This window comes from Chaetodon trifascialis, chromosome 18, assembly GCF_039877785.1.
Source record: "Chaetodon trifascialis isolate fChaTrf1 chromosome 18, fChaTrf1.hap1, whole genome shotgun sequence".
NCBI lineage: Eukaryota > Metazoa > Chordata > Actinopteri > Chaetodontiformes > Chaetodontidae > Chaetodon > Chaetodon trifascialis.
The window spans coordinates 4,775,834-4,788,242 of NC_092073.1; the positions used below are offsets into that span (position 1 = coordinate 4,775,834).

The following is a 12,409-nucleotide window of genomic DNA, read 5'->3' on the forward strand; positions in this document are numbered from 1 at the left end:
CATGGAGCAGACACTTTACCACATGAGCTATCAGGGTGCTCCAACAGAGCTGGATTTTGACAAATCTGCAAACCTTTCTGTCTCTTTAGTGGGGTGAATTTAAATCAGGAGAATAAATTTTTAATTTCAGATGGTACGCTTTCCCAGATGTCAATAAAAAAAAAAAAAAACATGACTGGTAACTGATATCAGTGTTACCTGCAGTGACATCTGTGACATCCCTTTTGTTTGCTGGTTTGTTTTTGTGTATTTGATCTTTTCCCCCTTACACTAATAAATGTATTAAATACATGTACAGAAAATATGCAATATGAACCAAACTCACTTTAGATGTTTCTGTATGTGCTTTTCACTGGGAAATAGGTGGTGTTTCACACTTCTGTGCTCCAAACAATGGATTTATTAAAAGAGCTGGATACAGCTAATTTGCTGCCACTGTGTCCCAATCTCCACTATTGGCAAATAAATAAATAAATACATAAAATACAAGTAAAAATAAAAATAAAAGCCTGTTGACAGGATGTCTCCAACTGTAGACAAATCAATTATTACTCTTTTTTATTTAGAATTTTTAAGCTGGAACGGTTTTCTATCTGTAAAACCTTCCCAGAGTCCAGAAAAGTGGTTTAAGGTGTGTGACGTCTCTGTATTGTCTGTGAGTGGGAGCTGTCCAGCAGGAGCAGCACTAACCAGCATGTTCATCCATCCATCCATCCATTATCTATACCACCTATCCCTTTCGGGGTTGCGGGGGCTGGAGCCTATCCCAGCTACAATGGGCGAGAGGCGGGGTACACCCTGAACCGGTCGCCAGCCGATTGCAGGGCCACATTCAAACAAACATTCACGCTCACACCTACAGACAATTTTAGAGTCATCAATCAACCTAATGAGCATGTTTTTGGTCTGTGGGAGGAAGCCGGAGTACCCGGAGAGAACCCACGCATGCACGGGAAGAACATGCACACTTCACACAGAAAGGCCCCGCCTGACCTGGGGATCGAACCGGCAAACTTCTTGCTGCGCACTACCTGCTGCGCCACCGTGCAGCCCTCAGCATGTTCAGTGGTTCATTTTCATTTCAGTGACTGGACGCCATTGTTGAGGCCAGTATCCAGTTCTTAAAAGACATCCATCATCCATGCATGGACCATGGACCATACAGGCAGGCCACTGTCAATCAAATGTGATCAAACCACGCCCACACATTCCTAACCAAGCAGGTTAGCTTGTGACCTTTAATCTCATAACTAATAATAACTTTAACTTTGACTGTTGCGTGTTTAGTCATGAATATTAAATAACGAATATTTGATGTTGCAATAAAAGTAATGCATAAAAAAGGAATGCAAAAATTCATACAAATATGTGAACAACTTCTATTTTGAATTGGATTTGTTTTTCTGTGAAGTGGCCATGGTAGAATGCAGATAACACTCCAGGCTGTGATGGATGGAGCGTCTGAGGCAGCGCTGAAACTGGGCCGATCACTGTCTGTAGCTGAGTTCTGTTCTTGTTCCTGCTCCTCTGGGTCTGTCTGATTGAATCTAAATGTTCACGCTGTGAGGACTTCAGCAGACTTTGTTCTGAATAATGTGTCAGAAAAGACACACTTTAGATGTACAGCACAACTGTTTATTCCCTTCAGTTGATTCTTCCATGAAAACTGGGCAGACTCCACCTGCGCAGGAAGCTTGTGTGCTGTGACAGAAACTTGTGGTGAGATTGTTTAATCAGCTGTTTCAGTGTCAGAAATGAGCCTTTAATCTCAATCAGTTCCTTCAATGTTTATGTTAAATACATTTATTTATTGAGGCCTTACATTGCAAACAATGCCTGAATTCACAGAATGTGACCTCTGTTCAGAAAAACACTCAGATTACATGTCAGGGTTTTTAGGGTGGTTGTAACCATGACGCTGCAGATGGAACGGCCATTTCATATCTAGACTCAACCTCTGTCTCTTCTGCGATGATATCTCTGTTTGATCGTTGAAAGATGGTCGAAAATGGTGGCTCTAGAAAGAAGACCTCACTCTCCAACACCAAAAGTTGAAGTTCAATTTCCAAACTCCACTGAAACTTCTGGAAACATCTCAGTGTGCCGCACTGTCTGCATTTGGCTGGGTGCTCAGGGGGAGAAGAAAAACACAACAGCAAACCAAAAGAAACACGAGACGACGATCAACCTACTGTAACTGCTTTAGGAGGTAGCCTGGGTGGCTGTCAGCTAAGGTGATGCATTATGGGATATATGTGAGTAGGTACTTCAAAAATTCACTTAAAATCCAACTGCTTAAATAATATCAGATTGACAGCATCTGATTATACACAAACAGTAGAAATGAAGGGGAGTTTGTATAATCAGAAGGTCTATGTTTGTTACCGTGATGACACTAAGTTTTCCTCTGTAGACAGTACTGTGGTGCAGTGGGTGGGCTCAGTAGATGAACTCTCCAGGGACCTCTTGCAGGGCGCTGAAAGGCTCCTCAAACTTGAAGCGTTTGGAGATGGCCTTCTGCTTGGCAGCCAGGGCCTCCTTCTCTGAGGTGGAGGTGGACGACTGGCGGCACTGACCCAGGGTGTAGGCAGCCATGACTATAAGCTCCTCCGTCACCGGGCCTTCCCCCTCTTCCTCTTCCTGCTCCTCTCCCGGGGTCATGCTGTTGGGAGGTTCAGGGCTACTGGTGGAGCTACTGATGGAGCTGGATGCCTCCTCCTCCTCCACTGGGAGGATCTCCTCCACCGTCTGGATTTCCTGAGGCTCTGAGGACTGAAGCCAGGGGTGTTTGAGACACTGCTCCGCTGTGGCCCGATCCCTGAGCACACACACATGAATACAGCTGAACATCTCACAACCTCAACATCTGTGAACTCAATACTGATCCAACCCTTCCAGCCCTGAGTGTCCAGATGTCCAGCAGGGGTCACCAAACGTTCAGAGGGTCAAAAAGCCTTTCAGATTTTAAGGGAGTGTAAGAAAAAAAACTCCATGTAACTCATTTCTATGAAAGCTAAAGCGTATATTTTAAGGTACATAGAACGTATACATATTATTGGTGGTGGGGTAGACTTGACAACAAGCCACATCGACAGCCTTCAGCAATATGTACACAGCATCCATCTACACTGCGTTCCATCTCTGTCATGGTTCCACCGGAACTGGATAATGCAGCTCAGAGTTTCTCTTTTTGTGTTTTACAAGTATAAATATACTGTACTGCAGATGGTAACAGATGCTTTGTGGCTATATTTGAACATGACTAAGCCTTTGTTGCTTCTAACATTCTCCATCATCACTCATTTTTAACGTCAGTGTTGGTGCTCTCACAGCACAGCTGCTGTCATTAAACTTTATTTTTGTTGGTTTTATCTGACGATGTTTTTTCTGCAGCTCGATTGTGACTGCTGGTCAACACAGTGTTTATGAGCTGCAAACAAATTGCAGACAACAGAAACAGACTGATGTAAAACTGACCCCTCAGGCAGCTGAGAAATATAAAAATGTTCCACAATCCAACCACAAAGTGAAAGACTCAACACAATGGCAGCAAATGCAAACAACACACTACAAGAAAAACAAAAACTGTTACTGCTGCTGTATATTGAACATGAAGTATCAATAAAAATGTGCTTCACAGCTTTATTTTTCTCTCAGTGATGTGCCAGTGTGTCAGGGTGTCAGAGGTAGAGGAGACAAGACGCTGTCAGAGAGAAAAACTGAAAGATCTGATAGCTACACCACTGTCTCCATCACCTGAACTGTATGTGGTTTTGTACGAGCAGATAAAAACTAAATTATGAAGTTTTATTTCCTTTTTAATAAGCACTGGATAAGTTAATGTGTGTGGTGTGAGGTGTGGACTGACTGTGGCTGTTTGCGGAGCAACGTCTGGATGAAGGACAAGGCGGCCTGGTCCAGCTGCTGCAGCTCCTCCTCGCTGTAGCTTACATTGAGCTGGGAAATGTTGAGAAACGTCTCCTGCTTGTCCTCACCCAGGAACGGAGAGATTCCGGTTAGCATCACATAGGCCAAAACACCAATACTCCTACACACACAACATGGAGCACAGTGCAGACGGGATTAGGGCAGGCTGATGTCAAATAACACTAAATCTACAATGCATGAATGACATTCTACACAACATAAATGGCCGCCATATACAGTGGTACATTTTGTAGCAAGTACAGGCAAACAAGAATGTAAAAATGGGCAACTACAAATTAAAACAGCATGCTAATCTACAGTTTTAGCTCAAAGCACTGCTCTGCATTAGGAAAGCCTAAGAGAGCTGCGAGCATGACTGTAGACTCTACTGCCAGGATCAGACTACATGATTTTTTTGCCTTTCATGATGGTCACCTTGTCACATCTAACGATCTCAGTGCCGTAAACTCTTGCAGAGTCTACCCGCCTCCTTGATGACGCATAGCCAGCATCACGCTGGGCATGTGAAGTGCTTCCACTATTTCTTGCCAACATTTGTCTTTTTCACTCGGCCATGGTACTCCTTTGAGGAAACGTCAAATAGTGGTACTGCTGTCACAGCTTAATGAACGTTTCCTCTCTTTTGTCGTCCCACCTGACAGCAGCAACCTCAGCATCCCTCCTCCTCCTCATCCTCATTTTCGCCATGGCTACCTGACTGAGCTCTGGAGAGAGCTCCTGATTGGTCAACGCTCAGGAACATGTTTTGGGAGATGTCACACTAAATGTATCAAGACAAAAAAATTGTGACTATGCTAGTCTTTTGTCAGGGTGTCGTGGGGTACCAGATGCTACATGACAGGTTGTTTAGCATGTCACACTACACAGGTATAGACCCCCTGCTGGCATGTGTGATCAGCCATGACAAAATCATCTCAAAATCTGGCTGTAGTCTGAACCAGGCATTTGACTTAATATATTTAATATATATGAGGCAAAGCCCTGAGAGCTATGCCCCCTGAAGTAGAACTCATCAGGCCATCAGGAGCACTACTGTTTAGTCGTCTAATCATACAAACAGAGGATTTTCCTTACCACATATCTGTTGCTGTGCTTATGGGTTCATAATTTAGAATTTCAGGAGCTGAAAACAAGAACACACAGACATTGGTTATTCCTCCACCAAGGTGACTATGCAGGCAGTTTGTTTGTTGGTTGGTTTGTCTGTTTGTCAGCAGGATCGCACAAAAACTACTGGCCTGATTTTCATGAAACTTGGTGGAAAGGTATAGCATGGACCAATGAAGAAACCATTACATTTTGGAGTGCATCTGAATCACAGGAGTTGGTTCCTTTTGTTAATACTGAGAGACGTTGGCCTTGCCAGAATAAATGCAATACATCTTAAAATCCAGTAGATGGTAGTAAAGTTTAACAGTGACAAAACATGACCACATTCATGGGAATGTTATCATAGAAGAGCTGACTACTGGCCTTGGCGGAGGTCTGCGCTCTACAACTACCCTTCTAGTTATGCAGAACAAAATCATCGCAAAAATGAGTCCAAAGTGGTAGAAGTCAGGTTGACTCCGAACTCACCAACATACTCCGGAGTTCCCATAATCTCTCTGAGCTCCTGGTGGCTGTTGACCATTCTGGACAGACCAAAGTCTACAATCTTAATGTCACCCAGAGGAGAGCTGCTGGTCAGCAGAATGTTCTGAGGCTGATGGGACATCAGAGCATCACAGCGAAGTTAGACAGGAAACACACATCGACATCTGTCTAATCTGAACCACTTTATCTTCTCTTCTTCATGTACACTGCATAAATGTCTTTTTGTTATACCAATTTCACACATATTCTCACTTGTGGTAGCACACAGTCTTACAGACACACACACTCACACTCTGCAATAGAGAATCACGCTTGTGTGTGTGCACTAACCTTCAGGTCGAGGTGAACGATGTTGTTCTGGTGGAGGAAGGAGACTCCTTCCAGAATCTGCCTCATGAGCCTCTTCACATCCTCCTCGCTGAAGGCCTCATCCTCCCGATCTGAGACACACTGGTTGAAGATCTCACCTCCAGCCGCACTGCACGCACACGCACACACGCACACACACACACACACACACACACACACACACACACACACACACACACAGACATAAAGACATAGAACATAAATCAGTTTGCAATGCAAACATACTCGCTTCTGAAATTCTTTAGTGTAAAATAATTGTAGATCAGTCAGCTTTGCTGGACTCTGACCTATACAAGGTCAGGAGGGCTGCAGCACATCCCAGCATGCATAAGGCAAGAGGTGGGGCATGTTTGAGGCAAGTCACCCATTCACACACACGGACAGGCAAACACATTCATCTGTAATTTAAAGTTTGTGTTTGGACTGTGGGAGGAAACCGTAGCAGCCGCAGGAAATCCAAACTGCAGTCTGTGCTCCCTCTTTCATCCACAGCCTCACCAAAATGATTATGAGATTAGTCCTACGTCAGGCTTTTTATGGGCAATCCCACGAGACGCCATGGAAATAAATCACTATCTAGCCACAAAACGTAAATGTGTGTGTGTGTGTGCGTGTGTGTGTGTGTGTGTGTGTGTGTGTGTGTGTGTGTGTGTGTGTGTGTGTTATGACTTGCTGGAGGTGGCAGCAGAAATAGCAGAGCACCTCCAAATATAGCAACCTAATTATGAGCTTCACTTGAATGAGGCCATTTGTACTTTTGACTGATCACTTTCTCTCCACCTCCTGCATGTGAAAACAGGTTTATGATTATAAAATAAACAGCAAAATGAAATCTATCTGAACAAATGACTAAACTACTGTTGCGCCTTTAATGTCTCCTGACCTGAGATAAACTCTGATGGATAAACTCAATTAGAAAAAGAGAGAGGACAGTCAGGAATAGACAAAGCGTCCCCTCAGGGTGCTGGGTGAATTAGGCTTTATCTCAGAGGAAGGTGGAGAGAGGGAAGAGGAGGGGTGAGTAGTTTTTCAAGGTGACAAGAAAAGGCCATTAACCCATCTAGAGAGAGTGAAAGAGAGAGGGAAAACACTGGCAAAACAGTCGGGAGGTCAGACCTGATGCATGATAATGAAAGTCAAATGGTTCCCCACAGAACCTCCATTCTGCACATGACACCTACTGTACTGCAGGTCCTGGTCCAGCTGTACAGTAGGTGCTCAGAGCAGTCAAGTCAAACTTTACTGAAGGATAAATCCTGTTTATCACCACTATTTCTGTACTGTAGTTTTGACCATCAGTCCCACCAGTACAAACAACATTGTACACCAAAGTGTTTCACACAATCTGGATAAACTGCTTTGACTCGTCATATTTCGTTCAACTAACCTCATGCATACGATCTGTTTTCCCTTCTTTGAAAGAAAAGTCTGGTGAAATTAAACACACAATCTTAAGTGTGTTACTTTAAAAAAAATGAGGCAGGGAGCTTTTATTTTCCAACCATCACGTTGGTAGCAGCTGAAGAAAAAACTGAATTACCACCCTGTGGTTTTATGCCTCCGCCAACAGTCAAGTTGCAGTTTACATCTGTATTTGTCCAGATTCATGTATGTAGTGATGTCTTTGAAGGAATTTTATAATAAGACAGCACATGTATTTTTTAAACTGAAGTTTTCACTATATTGACATATATGACTCCAGTGACTCCAATGTCCAGGTAAAAACATGCTGTCTTCACTATTTTCCAGAGGATTCCAGAGGACTGATAGAGAGCTTCATTACATGGTGCAACAACAATCACCTGAAGCTCAACATCAGCAGAACCAATGAGCTTGTGGTGGAACTACAACGATTCAAATATGGATGTGGCTGTGAAGAAGCTACAAAGTAAACGTGGATGCTTCACACACATTTTCAACCTGGCAGCAAAGGAGATCTTTACAATCAGCACATGATTCAATCATGTGCTGATTGTAAAGATATTATAAAGGATATTACTACATGAACTCAGAACACTTTATAGAACTTTTGTTGGTCAAGAGAGTTCGTTTGCAAATTTTGCAGATTTCATTCTGTTTTTATTTATATTTTACAAAGTGTCCCAACTTTCTTTAAAAGTTGAGGCTGAGTTATTATCGTTGTTTTTCTTATCTTCATTGTTCATTCCTCTCCATATCATGACACGTCAGAATGTCAAAAACTGAAAATTTCACCATGAATGACACATCTGTCTGAGAGCTAACAGAGCTGCTGCCAGGCATCCTCTCTGCACATCCAAGTGATCAGAACATTATTATTCATGTTAGATCTTTTGACATTCTGCAGAGGAAAACTGGCTCTGAGGTCCTGAAAAAAGGCTTTTGCCTGCTACTGGAGAAACTGATCGACTGTCAGTCAAAAAATGTATTCATATCGGGCCCCATTCCAACCTTGGGGAAAGGCATTGAATCTTTCAGCAGACTCCTTGCCCTGAATGCATGACTGACATCAGAAGGCCTCAATCATGGGATAAGGTATACTGACAACTTCAATATCTTTTGGAAGTATGAAGTACACTTTAGGCCTGATAGAGTACACCCAAAAATCACTGGTTGCAGACTGCTCATCACCAACCTGTGTCATGCTCTTGGCATGATGTACCAAACAAGAATACACAGATAAGAGTCAAGGTCAGCCTGCATGAGCAGGAAGTCTCACCCGACCCCCTGCTTCATATCACACAAAGCATCCAAACGATGTCTCTGTCCTGGTCAGGGATCCAACACACTTTGTCCCCTCTCCATCTCAGTCTCCAGGGATCGAGCCACACCAACAATCACCTATCAAGGAGTTAGTGAAAGCTGCCGCACTGAAGCTTTTTAAAATTAAAATTAAAACTATTAAACAGTAACCATGGACATCGTCACTCAGGTGTCCATCACATATGACAGTGCCAGAATTGCTGCTAAGGTGAATACAGATGAGCTCAGCAAACCCTGTAAAAACATGCAACCATGGGAAAATTCACCTGTATTAAATTAACTGAGTTCTGGAACTGTCACTGAGTCTAACTCCTCCATCTCATTAATAACCCTGTACCTACAGCATTTTTAAAGCAGGTGATTGACAGTGTGTCAAATCATGTGCTGAAGATTCTAAATACACCTCTGCAAACAGGCATCTTCCCCAATGCATTTTAAAACAGCTGCTGTAAAACCATTACTAAAGAAACCCAACCTAGATAGGAATGCAGTCACAAACTACAAGCTGATATCAACCTTCCATTAATCAGTAAGACAATGGAAAAGATTCTTAAAGAAAACATTAACGAGGAATTTCAGTCAGGCTTCAGAACAAAGCACAGCACCGAAACAGTTCTGACTAAAATAATTTGTGACCCCAGACTTAATTTTGATGAAAATAATGTCTCAGTTCTTGTCCTCTTTGGTCTAAGTGCAGCATTTGATATGATTGACCATGTTATCTTAATCAATAGTCTTCAACAGTTGGTTGGTGTTTCTGACTGTGTGTTAAACTGTTTTAAAACGTACATCAAATGGAGAAAGTTTTACGTCAGTCCTGGAGATCATGTGTCTAAGAAACATGACATCTGTTTTGGGGTTGCACAAGGCAGCTGCCTCGGTCCATTATTGTTCTCACTAAACACTGGCACTTGGTAATCATTAGAGAGCACAATGTATGTTTCCATAGTTATGCAGATGACACACAACTGTACATATGTGCTGGGGAAATTAAATGCCCAGATTGTCTGAGGTTGCAAGTCTTGGTATTTTACTAAACTCAGATCTTAGCTTCAAGTCCTACATCAACAAGGTGATGAAAACTTAATTTTTAAATCAAAAAGATGCTGAAAAACTGATTCATGCCTATATTTCAAGACAACTTGATAACTGTAATGCACTTAATGGCCTTCCAAAAAAAACCAAAAACACTGAGAGACTTCAGCTCATTCAAAACTCTGCAGCTCGGTTATGAACCACAACCAAGAAGAAAGAGCACATTAGTCCAGTTTCAGCTGCTCTGCATTGGCTTCCTGTAAAATTCAGGATTGATTTTAAGGTCCTCCTCCTTGTATACAAAACCCTCAATGGACCAGGACCAAGCTACATTGCTAACTCCCTCATTTATCATTTGCCTTCACGAGCACTGCAAACCCCCCTATAGCTCAGATGGTAGGGTGTGCGCCACCTGTATTGAGGCTGTCGGTCCTCTGCAGTGGCTGCAGGTTCGTCTCCTGCCTGTGGCTCATTTGCTGCATGTCTTGCCTTCAGCTGTCACTGTCATAAAGGCTAAAAAGCCCCCAAAAAAGTAATAAAAAAAACCAAAAAAAACACTGCGATCATCTGCTGCTGGTTTATTGGAGGGTTCCAGGAACAGTCAAAACAAAATCTTGAATGCTGCCTTTGTCCATTACGCCCCAAAGCTCTGGAACTACCTACAGAAATCAGGGAAGCAGCTTGCTGAATACTTTCAAAAGAAAGCTTATCTCTTCACTTTAGCCTTTAGCTCACTAGCTATTGGTTCCTGATACCGATCTGAAACTTTTGTACATGCTGCATGTGCATGCTGCATTTCTTTTAAAATGTTGTATTTTACTTGATCTTATGCATTCTTTAATATAATCACTACTATTCTCTAATAATTTCACCTAGATTTTATCATTTTATGGTTTGATTTGATGCTTTATCCATATCTATATGTTTACCCTAATTCTACTCTAAGTGAATAAAGATTTGTGAATACGAAGGTCTCTGGGGCAACGCTGGGTTGTTCCCTATAGGCAGATAAGACCCACAGTGAGATTCTGTTGTGTTTGAGAACCACAGAAAGCAGACAAAGAGTTCTTTTAGAGCTTTGTCCTAACAGGCTTCTTCAGATTTTTATCCTTATTCTACTGTTTGTGCCAAGAGTTTAATATTTTATTGTGTGATTTTATGCATTGTCTTTATTTTTATCTTCATCCTTATTTCCATCTTATTTTACATTCATTTTTTATCTGTTTTTATGTCCATTCTGTCTTGTCTATGTGAAGCACTCACTTGGTGCATGTGATTCCTTTCTTGTAAAGCACTTCGAGCTGCAATTGCTGTATGTAAGAAGCTAAACAAAAAAAGTTCATTGTTATTATTATTGGGTACTTTATTTCCTTTTATTTCGTATTTTTAAGGTCTTTTTTAAATAAGCCGTTTTAATCTTATTAAAATCTAACCTACACACATACATCCCAAAAAGAATACAAGAAAGTACATAAAAAATTACATAAAAAAGTACCTTCATATAGGGCTGGGCGATAAATCGATAGCGATATGTCTTGCGATATACACGTCATCAATATCAATAAAAAATATGTTAGAAATGTTCGATAAAACATTTGATAATTTTTTTTTCTTTGTCGGAAGAAACCTGAAGTTGCGAAGCGAGGTTGGTTGCATTAACAAAGGCACTTGCTCTCAGGTAACTGAGCAACATAGGGAGTAATCGCTAATCAGTGAGAGAGACACGGCAATCATGTAACAGTATCAAGTTCGGTTGCGCCATCTCGTTGTCTTGTGTTTGATGCTCCACGAGGAGTGAGATGAGAAATAGAAAGTGAGCGCTGCAGCGAGCGAAGAAACTGTCGATAAAACAGGGAAAGTCAGCTTGCCAGTATGGCAGTTTTTTGGATTTTATAAGTCGGACCATAGTCAGACCAATGTGGTCTGTAACTTATGCAAGACTGTCGTCCCCACCACGACCGGTAATACCACAAACTTATTTAACCACCTTAGCCGCGCTCACTCTTTGGAGCACAGCCGTATTCACCAACGTCCGCAGCACCACCACACAAGCAGCTGACCACCATGCAGAGGTATCTGCTTCAGTGCCTGATGACAAATCATCTAAAAGGCACGAAGACATAACGGAGGCAGCGGCATATCATATCGCTAAAGACATGCTTCACTGAGCACTGAGGAGAAGCCAAGTTATAAACATCTCTTACACATGCTTTTTTTTTCTTAAACACACTTGCAATAAAAATATAATTGAATAGTTCATGTATGTTTAGAGTAAGACGAGTGACTAAAGTTGTTCATATGTCTAAGCTGGTTTTATAGTTCAGTCAGTGTTACTGTACTGTCTATCATGTTTGTTTGTTTGTTTGTATGCTACAGATGTCAAGTCTACCTCAGTTTCAGCTATGTTTCCAAAACACTGCACATATCTGAAAACATTTTATTCAGCAGAAGATGAATCAGCTTGTGAACTTCCTGCACTAAACCTGCAGAAAAAAAGTTCTCAGGTTTCTCTCTGTTTACATTTTTACACTTTTTTTACATTTATTATTTGAGTGTTTTCCATGGTTGTGTTGACATTTCCTTTCCTTTCTGCCTTGATAGCTGAGGGGATTATAATCAGAGGAAGGTTAAATTTAAAATAAAAATGTTTAAAAATTGAATGTATTTTTCTCCTGGTCCTTATTTTAAATAGGTCATAATAAATAGCAATAATTATCGA

At 41.7% G+C, this 12,409-nt stretch overlaps 1 protein-coding gene across 1 annotated transcript in view; it reads right to left on the reverse strand.

Annotated features, from left to right (window-relative positions):
* Window positions 1-1,060: 1,060 nt before the first annotated feature.
* Window positions 1,061-12,409, reverse strand: part of stk17a (serine/threonine kinase 17a) — a 40,216-nt gene continuing 28,867 nt past the window's right edge. The window contains exons 3-7 of the mRNA XM_070985684.1: window positions 5,875-6,022; window positions 5,527-5,653; window positions 5,023-5,071; window positions 3,869-4,048; window positions 1,061-2,818 (exon numbers count right to left, since the gene is read on the reverse strand). Coding sequence (XP_070841785.1) covers window positions 2,440-2,818; window positions 3,869-4,048; window positions 5,023-5,071; window positions 5,527-5,653; window positions 5,875-6,022 — 883 coding nt within the window. The 3' untranslated portion in view covers window positions 1,061-2,439. The remainder of the gene's footprint in view (window positions 2,819-3,868; window positions 4,049-5,022; window positions 5,072-5,526; window positions 5,654-5,874; window positions 6,023-12,409) is intronic.